Below are 16648 nucleotides of genomic sequence, written 5' to 3'. Positions count from 1 at the left end.
AAGATCGTAGGGTGGATTTTGTCTTGCAAGGCTTTTTGAAGTGGCTTCTTTGCATATTTAGAGCCTCCATTGCGGCGTGTGCTTGTCATACGAGATTCCGTCAGATGCCTTCTGCGGAGGAGGATGCCTGTCCCACTAGTGATGGAGGGTGTGGATTATGTGGCAGATGCCCTTTATAATATCATCCGTGTTCTTGGTACGGTCTCGGCTTAAACTGTATCGGTGTGCCGGCCTCTCTTGATCTGTCCTTGGGCTGGGGATGGAACCCACGAGGGAAAAAGTGATATTGGATCTGGTTCTCACAAATGGGGAAGAGTATCTCTAATGTTCGAGTGGGTGCTCACCTGGGAAGTAGCGATCATCAAACGGTTTGGTTTGATATAACAGCTAAAGTGGAGAGCAGCTGCACAATACTTAAAGTCCTAGATTTCAAATGTACGGACTTTAATAAATGGGAGATTACTTTAGGGAGAAATTTTTAGTGCTTGGGGGAAGATATAGATTACAAGTCTTCATGCGTGCACTCAAGTTTACGTGTTATTTTAAAGGGATGGGTAGAGGTGGGTTGCGGAATTGTTATTGAATCTGGAGGGAATTAACTGGAATATTGAAAGTTTAATTTTTTTGATTCTAATAAAATGGCTTTAAATTTTTTTTCATTAAATGGACTCGATCATCCCATCAAAAAGAAAAAGATACCTTTTTGAAAAAAAACAACAAGCTGACATATATTTTATACAAGAGACCCATTTATCAGCAATAGAAGCGGCTAAATTAGATGGTGGTTGGATCAAACATTGTTTTTTGCTCCAGCGATAGGAAAAAAGGCAGGTGTGGCAATCCTGGTTAATGAGACGATATCTGCTAATTTTGATGACTTTCATGCTGATCCAATGGGTAGGTGGCTCTATATTAAAATGATATCCTGACGCTTTTTAATATTTATGCACCTAATACAAATCAGGTGGAATTCTTTAAAATATTCCAACAAGTAATTTTTTTACTCGCTACGCCTAACTTAATCGTAGCTGTAGTAGATCCAATTATGGATAAACAACCAAGTAGACAAATGAAATCTTTAGGTCTAGATAATCTTATGAATAATTGTGGTTTAAAAGATATATGGCAGATTTTTAATTCTAATGCTAGGGAATTCACATTTTGTTCCCAAGTTCATAAATCATTTTCAGGAATTGATTATTTTTTAGTATCAAATCTTTTAGGGCTCCTTTTACTAACTGCAATAGCGGTTTTAGCGCGTGCATTATTGCTGTATGCTCTAGACGCTAACGCCAGCGTTGAGCTGGCGTTAGTTCTAGCCATGTAGCGTGGGTTTAACGAATGCTAAAATTCTGCGCGTGCTAAAAACGCTATCGCAGCTTAGTAAAAGGAGCCGTTAATTCATCAGGTTTTAAAAGCTAATATAGATCCTATTATTATGGATCACACTGGTTTTTGGATTGAGTATCAATTTCATAAAGATTTTCAGAGATCTATTTGGAGATTCAATAATCCACTGCTTGCTGACTCAAAATTTCTTGAGGAAATTCAGATAAAAAGGAATGCGTTTTTCCAGTTTAATACTTCGGATGAGGTATCTTTGGAAACTCTATGGGATGCCTTCAAGGCTACTTTAAGAGAGCAAATTATATCTTATTTGGCTCATGTTAGGAAATTGCTTCGAATGGAGTTTTCCAATTTAGAAAAGATTATTTCTGATTTAGAATCAAAATTGGCTTTAAAATGGGATCAAGTAACTTTAAATGCCCTGATGACGGCTAAGTACAAATATAATGCTATAAGCTCACAATTGGCTAGGAAAGAGTTTTTTATTCAGCAAGCAGTTTATTATGGAAACTTGAATAAAGCAGGGAGAGTATTGGCAAATTATCTCAAAGCTAAAAAGTGAAGAGAAAAGATTGCGTCCATTAAAAATGAAAAGGGCAAGATTTATACCCATATATCTTATGTTTTAACCCAATTTCTGGATTATTATAGAGCTTGATAACTCTTCTGAGTTAAATTCAAACAATGGGAATGAAGGAGGAGACTTCTTGCAGCCTATTCTTGGACCCAAAATTCCAGAGCATATAAAAAAATCTGATTCGCCTATATCTTTTTTAGAGCTCCAATCAGCATTGAAGTCTCTTAGAGCAGATCTGCTCCGGGTAGTGACGGGTTTACAGTGTAGTTTTTACAATCTTTTCAAAATATATTGTTACCTCATCCTTTTCAATTATATCAATCATAATTGGCGAAAGGTCAAATAACAGGTACAATGGCTGAGGCTCTTACAATTGTTTTACCAAAGCCAAACAAAGATCCTATGTTGGTAGCGAATTACAGGCCAATCTCTTTAATTAATGTGGATGGAAAAATCTTGGCTAAAATATTGGCTCTGAGCATAGCTAAGGCTCTCCCTTATATTATTGGAATGCACCAAATGGGTTTTGTTGCTCGAAGAAATTCTGCAAATAATACTAGATTGGCACTTCATATGCTCAATTTAGCAAAAACAATAATGGACCCGGCTTTTTCTGTATCTTTGGATGCAGAGAAGGCCTTTGATCGAATAGAATGGTCTTTCATGTACCAAGCAATGGATTGGTTTGGGATAGGCTCTGGATTTATTCAAATGATTCAAGCCTTGTATAGTTCCCCCTCAGCCAGAATTTATATTAATAATATATTTTTGGAGCGTTTTTGTTTAAAGAGGGGAGTTCGGCAAGGATGTCCCTTATCTCCTTTTCTTTTTGATATTGTTTTTGAACCCTTGTTAGCTATCCAGCAGGCAGAGGAGATACAGGGAATTCCATATGCAGGTCGAGACTATAGAGTTTTTGCTTATGCAGATGATATATTGCTTCATTTGATGAATCCTGAACTAACTATCCCTCATTTATTGGAATTGATTGATCATTTTGGAAAATTTTCTGGATATAAGATAAATTGAATTAAATTAAATCAGAGATTCTTCCATTGAATGTTCACTGTGTAAAGGGATTATTTGACTCTTTTATGTTTCTTTGGAAGGAAGAGGGGATAAAATACTTGGGGATAATGATTCAAAAGACAATGTTGGTAAATGAAAGATCCTTATTGTTGAAGGTCAAAGAAATGTGCAAACAATGGAATCCATTACATCTTTCTTGGTGGGGGAGAGTCCAAACTATCAAAATGATGATTTCGCCTGTAATTTGTTACCAAATGAGTATGTTACCAATCTATTTTCAGTTATCTTTTTATTTAAAAAAAAAAAAAAACTAAATAGAATTGTTTCAAATTTTCTTGGCTTGGTAAAACTCCTAGAATAGCCTTAATATCTTTACAAAAGTCTCAATCGATGGAGAGGTAAATTTTCCAAATTTTTACAGATATCATCAAGCTTTTATCTTGTATTGGATCCTTCCTGAACTCATGGTGAACCTGCTGGATTGGTTGATTCTTGGCCCCACTTCATCTTAATCATGTGTTGAGTATTAAGCTTCCCAAAATTTATCAAAATAATGTGATTTTTTATTCAACTTGGAAAATGCTAAAATTTATAGATCATTTAACTCCAGTCCCGCTACATAAAACCAAATGTCAATCCCTTGGCTGAATTCCAAGGTATTGATAGGAAATTCTAAAATCCTATGGAGGCATTGGTTAAAGGCAGGCATTCGAACACTAAATGATGTAATTTTGTATGATAAAAAGGCTTCTTTACTGCAACTACAATCGTTTGGTATTTTGAAATCTCAAGGATATAAATGGTTGCAGTTAAGACAGGCCATTCAGAAAGAGTTCCCTGAGTGGCGTGCTTTAGTAAGTCAGCATGTCTGCCAGCCATATGTTTTGAAGTGGAGGTTCAAGGACACCAAGCCTCTAAATGGTATAAATTAATAGATGAATATCTTTCAGAAACACCAAAAACAAGCTTAAGAGATATTTGGTGTATGGAAACACAACAAAATATTTCTGTTACTCAGTGGCTACGGGTTTGGACTCGAAGGATGTGTTGCAAATTCATCAGCTTCTATGAGATAAACTTTAGTTTTTCTATCATATAGAATATTTTGGACGCCAGTCAGATTGCAAAAAATTGGATAACACAAAATCAAATAGATGCTGGCACTGTCATCTTGAAATGGGGACACTGGATCATCTTTTATTTTATTGTCCATTGATATTTAATTTTTGGAAATCAATTTGGGGTAAAATTAATTTTGTCTTAGGTGTTGCTATTCCACTGTCATATGATATGATTTTCTTTGGGACATCGTTACAATGTAAAAGTCCAACTGACAAAAATAAGGATAGACTTCTTCCTATAATGACTGGGGTAGCCATACAACTAATCACCAGAAATTGGAAAAATTGGGATAGGCTGAATTTTACTTTTGGTAGGAAGCATTTTGTTTATATTACCATTATGAAAGAATGTTAGTGGAGAAATCTGGGCAATTTAGGAAATTTAAAGAAATTTGGAGTCCATTGGAGTCATTTGTTAAATACCTTAATGATTAGTATCACCTACCAGATTTGATTTTAGTTCCATGCGCATCCAGGAAGGGAGGGAGAGGGGATGGGTAAAGAGATTTCAGTAATTTGCTAGTATGTAAGTGCTTTTTTTAAATTTTTGAATGTATATGTGTTGCACTTTTGAGATATTTAATAAAATCAATAAAGATTAATAAAATAAAATGGGAGAGTACCTGAAGGAAAGACCTGTTAGGATGGGAGGACATAAGAGAAGTGGAAAAACAGTGGTCTAAGCTGAAAGGAGCGATAAAAAATGGCTACGGACCTTTATGTAAAGAAAATAAATAAAAACAAGAGAAAAAAGAAACCAATATGGTTCTCCAAACTAGTGGAGAAAATAAAGGCAAAAGAGTTGGCGTTCCTGAAATATAAAAAAAACCCAAGAAGAGGAGTATAGAAAGGACTGCTAGGTGAAATTGGAAGAAGCCAAGAGAGAGATACGTCTGGCAAAAGCGCAGGTGGAAGAGCAAATGGCTAAAAATGTAAAAAAGGGAGACAAAATTTTTCAGAGATTAGTGAAAGGAGGAAGAAGAAAACTGGAATTGCTAAACTAAAAGATGCTGGGAACCGATATGTGTAGAGTGATGAGGAAAAAGCAAACATGCTAAACAAATACTTCTGTTCTGTGTTCATGGAAGAAAATCCCGGGGAAGGACCGAGATTGTCTGTCTGGTAAAGTTATGTGAGAAAATGGAGTTGATTCTGTGCCGTTCATGGAAGAAAGTATTTATGAAAAATTGAATGTGAACAAAGCGATGGGACCAGACAGGATACATCCTAGGATACTGAGGGAGCTCAGAGAGGTTCTGGCGGGTCCTATTAAAGACTTGTTCAACAAATCTCTAGAGATGGGAGTGGTTCCTGCGGATTGGAGAAGAGCAGATGTGGTCCCTATTCACAAAAGTGGTCACAGAGATGAAGCAGGAAACTATAGGCCAGTAAGCCTCACTTCGGTTGTTGGAAAAACAATGGAAACATATGGCTGTCAGACTATGCTGAAAAAAAGGATAGTGAACTTCCTAGAATCTAATGGGTTACAGGATCTGAGGCATCATGGCTTTACTAAAGGTAAATCGTGCCAAACGAACCTGCTTGAATTTTTTGATTGGGTGACCAGAGAACTTGATCAAGGACATATACTAGATGTCATTTACTGGTACTTAGATTTCAGCAAAGCCTTTGACACGATTCCTCATAGGAGGTTCTTGAAGAAACTTTGAAGGGCTGAAGTTACATTACATTACATTACATTACATTAGTGATTTCTATTCCGCCTGTGCCTTGCGGTTCTAGGCGGATTACAAATTATAAGAGATCTGGACATTACCGAGAGAATTGCGTAACAACGATTATCTAGAGAAATTACATAACAGTGATTCATGTACTTTACATGGTGTGGTAGAGGATTCAATTGTAAGAATTACATAGCAGAGAATCAAGTGATAACAGGATACAGTAGAGAATTTCAGTATATACGGGTTACAGACTAGAAGTTACCTAATAATAACGTAAGAAGTTTGTTGGATAGTGAGGTAAATGCTTATATAGGAGTCAGTATATGTTTGGAAGGACAGGTTCTAGGAGAAGACTAATGTGTTATTCAATAGAGGGAGAGCTTGTGCGAAAGGGGAGGATATTAGTTGGTAAGGACGTGTTTTTTGAATAGAAATGTTTTGATTTCTCTTCGAAACACTTTGATGTCTGTTGTGTTGATCATTAGTTTGGTGATGGTGGGGTCAATTTTCGCTGCCTGTGTCGCTAGAAGGCTGTCGTATAGTTTCTTACGTCGGGTTCCATTATGAGGGGGGAAGGTGAATAGGTTTTGAGTTCTTCTTGATCTGGATGAGTGGTAGCGGTATAGGCGGTTGTTCAGGTAACAGGGGGCAGTTCCATGGGTTACTTTAAATAGTAGACAATAGAACTTGAATTGAGTTCTTGCTTTTATCGGAAGCCAGTGAGAGTCTACATAGGCGGGAGTGATGTGGTCAAATTTGCTGAGACAGTAGATTAGTCTGATGGCTGTGTTCTGAACAGTCTGTAGTTGTTTTATCATGTTGTTGGGCATGGTAGGTAGAGGCTGTTGCAGTAATCCAAGGTACTGAGTGTGAGGGATTGTACAATGATCTTGTAGTGTTCTTTGGTAAAGAACTTTCTTATTTTTCTTAGGTTTCGCATGGTGAAGAATGCCTTCTGTATGACTTTGTGTATCTGTGTCTGCATAGTGCAGCGTCTGTCTAATTGTATTCCTAGAATTTTGAGAGTGCTCTGTATGGGATATTTGATTGCGTTTACTTCCAGTTCTGTTATACATGGCTTTTGTTCCTTCTCTAGTAGTAGGAATTTGGTTTTCTCCGCATTCAGTTTCAGCTTATGGTTTAACATCCATTTTTCTACTGTTTCCAGTGTTGTTTTTAGGTGTCCATTGGAGCTGGGGTCTTGGATGTCAAATGGGAGAATGATGGTTATGTCATCTGCGTAGCTGAAAGAAGTTATATTTAGGGCATCTAGGGCAGTGCCTAAGGAAGCTATGAAGAGGTAGAATAGTATTGGCGATAGTGGGGATCCTTGTGGTACTCCGCAGGGGTTTGTCCAGGGTTCGGATAAAATATCTTTTGACTTAACTCTATATGATCTTGTTTGAAGGAATCCTTGGAACCAGTTGTGAACTTTACCAGTTATTCCTATGGCATCTAGTGTCTGGAGAAGTATTGGATGATCTACTAAGTCAAATGCTGCTGAAAGGTCGAGTTGGATGATTAGTAACTTGTTTCCTTTGCTGAGGTGCTGTCGGGCTATATCAAGTAAAGATACCAGTAATGTTTCTGTGCTGTGATTATCTCTGAAACCAGATTGAGTTGGATGCAGAATGTGGTGGTCTTCTAGGTAGTAGGATAGATATTGTGCTACTAGACCCTCTATGAGTTTGATGTATAGTGGTATAGAAGCGATTTGTCTATAATTTGTTGGGTTGTCTATTGGGCCTTTGGGGTCTTTTAGTATGGGGGTGATTATGATTTCGCCAAGTTCCGGAGGGAACTGACCTTCCTTGAGAGTGGTTTGCAACCATAGCGTGAGACAAGCGATGAATTTGGTGGATGCTGTTGCTAATAGGTAAGGAGGACAGTTGTTCAAATCACAGGAGGATTTGCTGTATTTTTTGTACAGCCGGTCCAGGTCTGACCATTGTGTCGTTGGGAAGTTGGTCCAGGTCCTATCTGCTGAGATGGCTTCGTCTTTTGTGGGTTTTATTAGTATCTCTTCTATGATATTTTGAGAATTGTTGAATGTGGCTCTGATTGTGATGATTTTTATTTTTGAAGTAGTCCGATAGTTGTGAAGCTGATGGAGTCTGGGTTCCTGGGTGGCGAGGAAGGGTTTGGTATCTGTGAGGTTTTTTACAATGCTGAAAAGTTTTTTGGTGTCTGGTTTTTCAGTGCCAATGAGTTTGGAGTAGTAGTCTTTACGTTTTTCCTTCAGTTTGATTTTGTGATTGTTTGATTTGGGATCTCCATTCTGTTTTATTGTGGTCTTGTTTTCTGTTTTTTCCATTGTTCTTTCTAGTTGTCTGCAATGCCTCTTTAGGTGTAGGAGTTCGGCGTCAAACCATTTGTCTGATGGTCTGCTTATTTTGTTTTTTGTTTTTAGTGGTGCTAGTTTGTTCAAAGTGGTCTCACTAATAGAACGCCATGTGTTTATGAACTCCTTGTGGTTGTTTAAGTCTAGTGCTGGGTCTACTGTGTCCCAGAAGGTAGTGGGTTCGATTTTCTGTCTGGACTTGAAGCTGGTTGTGCTTGGAATAGGTTTGATGTTATTATGCACCCAGTTGATGGTGAAGGTGTACTTGTAGTGGTCGGACCATAAGGTTGGATTCCAAGAGCCGTTGGTGATGTGGATGTTTTGTGTGTTGAGGTTGGGAGATGTGTAAGCGGCAATGTCAAGTTGATGGCCCTTTTCATGTGTGGATTCAGGATTGAGTATCTGGTAGGATAGGGTGTTGAGGAATGAAAGAATGTCTGCTACTTGTTTGGAGGTGTGGTCTTCTAGGTGGAGATTAATGTCTCCTAGGATCAGGTTGTGTGGGGAAGATAAGGAATTCTGGAAGATAAATTCTTCTAGTTCTTGTTTAGAAGTGTTCCATTTTCCTGGTGTGACATAGCATAGAAGGCAGTTCAAAGTTCCTGTGAGAGACTTGTCTGAGAGTTGGGCAGGCAAGAAGGTCTAGGTGAGGGGTGGAGTGCTTGGTTAGGACTTTAATGTTGAGATTGTTTTTTACAATGATTGCTAGACCTCCCCCTCTTCTGTTTTCTCTGCAAACTAGCTCTAGTTTGTATCCGTTTGGGCAGAATTAAGTAATGCGAGGATCTGAGTCTGAAGTGAGCCAGGTTTCGGCTAGGAAGAGGCAGCCTAAATTATCTTTGATCAGCCAGTCTTTGATTAGTTCTGTCTTTGGGCTGATGGATCGTATATTCAAATATGCGCAAGCAATTGACGTGAGTTTAGGACCCAAAGTGGTTTCTTTTAGAATTAGGAACCTAAGAACATGAATTGCCTTACTAGGTCAGCTTAAGGGTGGCCAGTCCGGGTTAAAATATCTAGATTTCTACTTTAAATAGGTGTGCAAATTTCCATATTCATGCTTTGTTCTCTTTTGCTTTGCTTTTGGTAGGGGGGAACCAAAAACGTGGTATGGTGTGCCTTCTCATGCTGCTGAACAATTGGAGGCTGTGATGAAGGAGTTAGCACCTGAACTTTTGAGTCTCAGCCAGACCTTCTTCATCAGCTGGTCACCATTATGAACCCTAATGTGTTGATGGATCATGGAGTACCTGTGAGTATTTTATGGTTGTCTTTTATAACTTTATGCACATACGCTTGTACTCTTTTTTTTTTTTTTTTTTTTTTTTTTTTCCATTTATTCACTTTCTCTTATTCTCTGTTCTCTCCATCTCATTTTATCTTCCATTTTCCCTTATTTTGTAGTATATTACTGTTATTTACTACATGAAACACTTTATTTTTTGTGCTGGGGCTAGAATTGAAGCTGGCAGGTATTTATTGGCACTCTAGTTGATTGAGAATTTTTCCTTTCATGTTCAGATATTTTTGTTTTGCGGAAAGGGAATGGGGAAAGATGAAAAATTTATAGTTATAATGATCACATAAAATGTTCTTGGATACTGTGGTGCACACTTCATGTGTACAGGTAGACCTGGCTGTGGCAGACACATTGTACTGTTGGTTATTACTGCAGATTGAATGCCATCATTGGAGAAGAAGGAGGAGTGTAGTAATTGAAGGAAGGTGTCAAATCCTGCTAATGCTTAAGCTTTTATGTATCCTTCCATTGACTCAGGTACCACCTTAGATTATGTGTTCTCCAAAACAAGGAAATAGCTGTTGAATCTGACTGTAACTTGTTTTGAATAACAGTGATAAGATATGAGCTAAATATAAATTTTAAAAAATACAATGTATTTTAAGAATGTGTAACATTATAAAGTAATAATTACAAAACTTACTGTACTGCAAGAATGAAAATAACCCCCCCCCCAAAAAAAAAAACACATACACACACAAAAAACAAACAAACAGCAGACCATCAGACTGTAGTATCTTGCTCCTAATATGCCATCTAAGTAGACTGTGAGGAGCAAATTCTGAAAAGGACGTATAAAAGTTATGCGTCGTTTAGATGTCCAGCAGCACAACTATGAGCGCGATTCTATTAAGCATAGATGCACAATAGAGAATTGCGCTCAGCGAATTTAAGCACATCTTTATAGTTAGGTGTGCATTATAGAATCACCTTTTAGGCATCACATAAACATCTTCACAGTGTCTATAATGTTGTGTTTTAGCATTATGACATCATTAGAACTGCAATTTTATGCTGTTTTTTTACATTAAAATTGTATGCAGTACAATGCCATGCAGAATGCAGCCCAATTTTATGTTCGGCTACTTTATCATATTTCCTTTCTTGTCCAGGGTCATAAGGAACAGTGAAGGATTTGAACCCACAACCTCAGGGTACTGAGGCTGTAACTCTAACCACTGCAGCACACACACTCTGATAGTAAACCACATGTCAGTTCAAAAGCCAATCTTATATCCTCTTGATTCATAAGCAGTCATTTCTCTAGGATAAATATCAAACCTTCAACACTTGTCCAGTTCCTCTTTTGGTCTCTGTGTTCCTCAGTCAAAGCACATGAAAAAAAAACCTTCTATTTTTTGGTGTAAAGAGAACTCTTTTGCAAAACTAGGGCGTTATTTGGGCGCGAAGTATGTGGATGCAGCTTAGGTGTCACTTAGGTGTGCCGGAGGCATCCACATTAGAGAGTGACACGGTGGTGGTTAATCGTGGCTAGCCGCGTTTAGCCGTGGGTAACCCGCCAAAACGGTGACCAAAAAAAAATGGTCATCGCGAGTTCGGGGACGAGACCATTCACCGCCCCGTGGAGCGGTGAATGGTACCACAGGGCGGTGAACGCGCAGTGAACAAGCGTTCGAACCGGCAGCCCTCTCTCTCCCGCCGGCCGTCTATGCATCTCCCTCCCTCCTTTTCCCTTACCTTTTCTTCTAAAACTGGCGATTTCTATAAGGCTACGAGCTGTATTACAGCTGGAGACTTGAAGTCGCGTCGCGTTGCCTGCTGGTAAAAGTCTCCTCTGGCGCAACTTCCTGTTTCCGGTTGCATCGGAGGAGACTTCTAGTAGGCAACCCGACGCGACTTCAAGGCTCCGGCTGTAATACAGCTCGTAGCCTTATAGAAATCGCCAGTTTTAAGAAGAAAAGGTAAGGGAAAAGGAGGGAGGGAGGGAAATGCACGGCTGGCTGGTGGGAGGGGAGCTGCTGGAACCGCGTGAAGGGGTGCTGGGGGGGGGGGGATGGAGAGGAGAAGACGCTGAAAACAGGGCCGGGGTGGTGACGGGGAAGGGGCGGTGAAAGGGACAGCAGGGACGGGGCAGTGCAGAGGATGGTGGTCTGGGGACGGGGCAGTGACGGGGACAGAATTTTTCCCCGTGTCATTCTCTAATCCACATATAGGTGAATGGGGCTTATTGTACAATCCCTCTGTAGGCTGAAAGGTAGGGTTATCAATCCCTTCCAGCCCTAAACTGTAGGGAACTCTAAACCAAAGTCTGACCACCTTTTCCTGGTCATCTCCTGTGACATTCCCCTAGAATATCAGTTTTCGTTTCCTACAGCCTTGCTGTAGGGGCTCTATTGCTCATATTTTATTTTCCTAAATTCTAGTATATTAATTAGATTTTTGACGCAGGTCTTGCCCTAGTGCTGTGGATTCACCATGCGGGGGGCATCCTTTGGCAGGAGATAGCAGACTTTGTATATTAAATTGTCTGATTCTGGGGGGGGTTCCCTGCTGCTGCAGTAAACCCCCTGGAGAGCCTGCAGGTCAGATTGGGGCTTCGAGATCGGGAGCTAACTCATCCCAGTTTTGTCTGCTAAGGTGTAGAGTGCAATCTGCGCGGTCCTATGGAGGTGTGCCCGAGATCGGGACTGGACTGCGTACCTTCCCTAAAGGTCTGGATAGTTACTGAGTGGGGTGACTGGGCAGGTGAGGCAGTCAGAAGTAAAAACTCCAGTTTTCCCGGCTTCCTGAGGTAATAGATCTCCAAACTTGTTGTTTCAGCTTCCAGCCATTTTTTTCCTTGCAGCACAGACAAGGATGAATTGCTTTTTGCATGTCTGGTTTGGCAATTTTTTGGGGGGGAGGGTCTTAAAAAAGGGGTTTTGGGTGGTTTCCCTGCATGCCCTACCCCCTAACTCTAAAAATGTAAAATCATTGTTTTCCTGGGTTCCCTGTGTTTTTCCAGGGCTGTTTTAGGGCAAAATCGGTACCGTGGTGGTCATCTTGGATTTTCTTTAAAGTTTCAAGTTTTATTAAAAATTTGATTAATCGCCTAAACAAAGTTTCAAGGCGATGAACAATAAAATACTACCAATAGGTTTAATTTTTGCAAAGACCAACATTTAAGGACTTACTAAATAATGACTAGAGACGTACTAGTACAATGGAGTAATAAAGGGAAGAACTACAATATAATAATAGGAAAGAACATAACAGGAAAAAAAGGAAAGGGAGCAAATATTTTTTGCACTTAGGAGCTTTGTTTTGCTCCAAATTTCTCAGATGGCCTCCTCAGAACATGATGGCATGAATTCATGCCTCATTGCAGCGGATGGCTGTTGGTTTCGCAGCCAGCTTCTACGCATGCCGTGGCATGTGAGGGGACGAGATATGTGTGGATTCCGCTTTTCCCTACTCCAGAGAGTCCCCCCTCGCTCCTAATTTTACTGGAGCTACAAAGGGCATGTCCGGTGACCTGGGAAAGGGTATGACTGACACTTCATCGAAACACAAACGCAGTTCTGGGGTTAAGTCCCATAAGTCATCTAAGTACTCTAGATCAGATGCACGCAGAGCAGCTCTGACCCCAGGGGAGTTTTTTTGCCCCCTGAATTGGTTTCAGGCGTTTTTGGTTTAAAAGACATGCCTGTCTTCAACTCAGAATCTAGCACAACAATTGGGATCTTCCCAGCCACTGGATTCCAGCATGTCACTGTGCTCCTTCTCTGGGATCCTGGAGCAGGTGGGTGATTGCCGCCATCGCCTCGGCTTTATTTTCCATTTCACTGCTGTCACGGGTTTCCTTGACAGCATCCACTACTCTAGAGGATCTTCATGTTCAAGAGGCGAGTGGGTGATCCTGGTGGCCCCGGATTGGCCATGAAGACCATGGTACACAGACCTGGTGCGGTTGAGCATAGAGAGGGGTCAGCGTATTCCCTGCCATCTGCGACTACTCACGCAGGGTCCCATAGCGCTCCAAGATTCAGACCGCCTTAATCTTACAGCTTAACTCTTTAGCGCGTGGCATTGCCAGTCAGGGGCTGGTCATCTGCAGTCATCACTGCGCTCCTCCAGTGTAAGCGAAAATCCACTGTGATGGCCTATGCAAAAGTCTGAAGGTGTTTTCAGGCTTGGTGTGAGAGGGTTCAGGTGGATCTCTCGGCCCCTCCTGTGGCACAGATCCTGGACTTCTTGCAAGCTGGCATCATGAAGGGACTTGCAGTTTCTTCGCTATGTGTATTGTGGGACTTCGTGCTTGGGTCCCGCTACTCTCGGGGTTCCCTGGCATCTCACCCGGACGTTGCCCGCTTCTTGCGGGGGATGGGAAGGTTGTGGCCTCCTTTGGAGCTGTCTTGTCCAACGTGGAATGTGAACCTGGTTCTCCACTTGCTGGCTCAGCCACCCTATGAACCCCTGGATCAGATCTCTGAAAGATATACCATCAAGACTGTTTTCCTTGTAGCGGTCACTTCTGCCTGTAGGGTATCAGAGCTTTAGGCTCTTTCGTGCAGAGATCCTTTTCTCCGCATCACGGATTCTGGCTTTGGTGTTTTGGTGTTCCAGGTAAATCATAAAGTTTGGCTACCTGCCTTTGTTCCATCGGGCTGCAAGTCCAAGGACTGTATTTTGCGGTCACTGGATTGTGAGGTGTCTCCTTCTGAGATACCTAGAGGCCATGAATGACTTCCGGCTTTTGGACCATTTTTTTTGTGCTGGCTGGTCCTGCCCGGAGTGATAGGCTTGCTTCTAAGGCTACTATCTCTAGAAGGATCCATGCGGCAATTTCTGCTGCTTGTGTGTCGGTGGGGAAGAAGCCTCCTCTTGGGGTAAAGGCTCATTGTACCAGAGGAATGGCTTCCTCTTGGGCTGACTCAACATCTATTTCTCCTGAGGAGATTTGCAGGGTGGCCACATGGGCCTCTCTCCATACTTTCACAAAGTTCTATTGGCTTGATGTGGCAGCTGAGCAAGATGCGGCTTTTGGGGCTTCAGTCCTGGAGGCGGGCTCTTCGGGCCCCCCCTGATGTTCTGATACATCCCTACCATTCAGCCTACAGAGGGATTGTACAAGAACGAAAGATCAGGTTTCTTACCTCTGCTAATCTTCTTTCTTATAAATCTCCTCTAGGCTGAACAGCCGCCCATATTTTTCTCTCTAATTCGTAGGTTGCCTGACCAGCAAGCTGGATTTCTGTCTTTGACCAGCCTTGTTGAGATTTCTATACTTGTCCCTTAACATGGAGTTTGAGGAGTTCCCGGGTGGTTGCCCCTTTCTAAACCCTCAGGCTGTGTCTCCTTTATCTAAATTTGTACAGTTCCAAATTGTTTATTGTTCAAGTTTGCTGTTTATGCTATGTTTAGCCTAAGCCAATCATGGTTTTGAAATTATTTATCATGAGAAGAATTGATATGCAGTGGGGAGTCCCCGCACCCCTCCTCTCTCTCTTCTTTTGTATCCTGTTTTTGCTATAGTTCTGGCTTGAGCACTGAGTGATATTCCAGGGGAGCGCCTGGAGAGTACCTTGGGGTTCCCTTCGACGCCTCCTTGGGAGGGGTGTTCCTCCCAGAGGTCCAAGTGAGCAAGTTGCAGTCGCAGATTTGTCTCCTGAAGGCTTCCCGGTGTCCTCGGGCGCAGGATTTTTTCCTTTTCTTGGGGTCAATGGCAGCTTCCCTGGATGTGGTAAGATGGGCTTGGGCTCAGATGTGTCTGCTTCAGTTTCCTCTTCTTCAAAGGTGGTCACCCCAGGGGCACAATTTGGATTCCCCTGTTCTTCCATTGTGGCCTTCTGTTCCGTCTTGGGATCTCAATCTGGTTCTGTCCATGCTTGTGCGCCTTCCTTTTGAGCCCTTAGGTTCCTTCTCGTTGAAGGAGTTTACTCTTGAAGTGTTCTTTTTGGTGGCTATTAGTTCTGTGAGACGTGTTTCTGAGCTGCAGGCTTTCGCTTGTAGGCCTCCCTTCCTGAAGTTTTCTAGGGAGCATGTTGTATTGCTGCCTGTTCCTTCTTTTCTGCCAAAGGTGGTTTTGCCTTTTCATGTCAATCAATCTGTAGTCAATCAATCCCTAGTCCTTCCAGTTTTGGGAAGTCGGGAGGGCTCCTTGGAGCAGAGGCAATTGTGTAAGTTGGATGTCTGTTGGGCCCTTCATTCTTATGTTCAGCGGACCGCGGTTTTTCGGAAGTCAGATCATCTCTTTGTCCTCTTAGTGGGTCCTCGTAAGGGGGATGGCGCTTCTAAGGCTACCATTGTGCGCTGGATTAAGGGGACTATCGATTCCATGTATTGAAGTAAAGCCGCTTAGTTTACTTCATTGGAATGACTATGAGACGGCATTGTATTTTCCAAAACAGACAATATGTTTTATTGTTAGTATAAAAAACTTACAAAATTACAGCAGCAAAGACATATCAGAAAAATATTATATTGTCAGTTCAGAATATGCAATAGAGAGTTGAACTTACACCAGTTATGCCGTGCAGAGGGGCTAGCAAGTCTCTCTCTGACATTACCTGTGCCTGCATGGATTTTTATACAGAGAGTTTCATAGTTCCAAGAGGCACATCCCTAAGCTCTGGTCATGTACTACCCTGTTCCCTATTGGTGCAAAAATGCTTACTTATCTATCCCACCCTCAGTCCACGCACCCCCCCCCCCCCTCTCCGGGGGTGGCCAAGACAGGAACATTGAGGCACTTCTTGACTTTCACCTTCACATAAATCTTCATGTCTGGAGTCCTTATCACCTCTTGGATGCTGACTTGTGGGTTTTACAGCACTGTATATCCTCAGGATGGCGTCCTTGTAAACAGTCTTGTGCAGGAAGTTGAAACAAAGATGCAAGAGTGGCATTCTAGCACCCTGACCAGGCCTGGTTCCTATGACTCACATCAAAGACAGGCAGCAAATGTCCAGCCTGTGTTTTTAAAAGTCCTTTCTTGTCTTCACATGGGTATACAAGCCCTCTCTTCTCCTCCTTTCTTTGGGGGTTGTTTTTTGTTAATGGGTTTTTATGGCTTTCAGGGTGCCTGGCATATGTTGAGTAGTCCTGCATGTGTCGTACAGCACTGATAAAGTCTCAGCACAAATAAACAATGGCCATAGGACCTTGGAGAAGTATCCTCTCAACAGGGAATGGAGACAAGAACTTTATGCAAAGGCCAGCAGGTTTAGCATTTCAAAAGGATACATGCCTCTCACAGATAGCAAGGTACAGGTTGTTACAACCGGTGTGCGAGAGAATTCTTCAGGT

General features: G+C 41.5%; 1 protein-coding gene across 1 annotated transcript in view; it reads left to right on the top strand.

Moving 5' to 3' along the window:
* KDM5A (lysine demethylase 5A) overlaps positions 1–16648 on the top strand; it is a 374123-nt gene that overhangs the window by 174402 nt on the left and 183073 nt on the right. The window contains 2 exon segments of the mRNA XM_033952792.1: positions 9191–9270; positions 9273–9352. Of these exon segments, the coding sequence (XP_033808683.1) occupies positions 9191–9270; positions 9273–9352 (160 nt within the window).

The sequence above is a fragment of the Geotrypetes seraphini genome, chromosome 7 (genome assembly GCF_902459505.1).
Source record: "Geotrypetes seraphini chromosome 7, aGeoSer1.1, whole genome shotgun sequence".
Lineage (NCBI taxonomy): Eukaryota > Metazoa > Chordata > Amphibia > Gymnophiona > Dermophiidae > Geotrypetes > Geotrypetes seraphini.
This window is presented reverse-complemented; position numbering and strand designations above follow the sequence as displayed.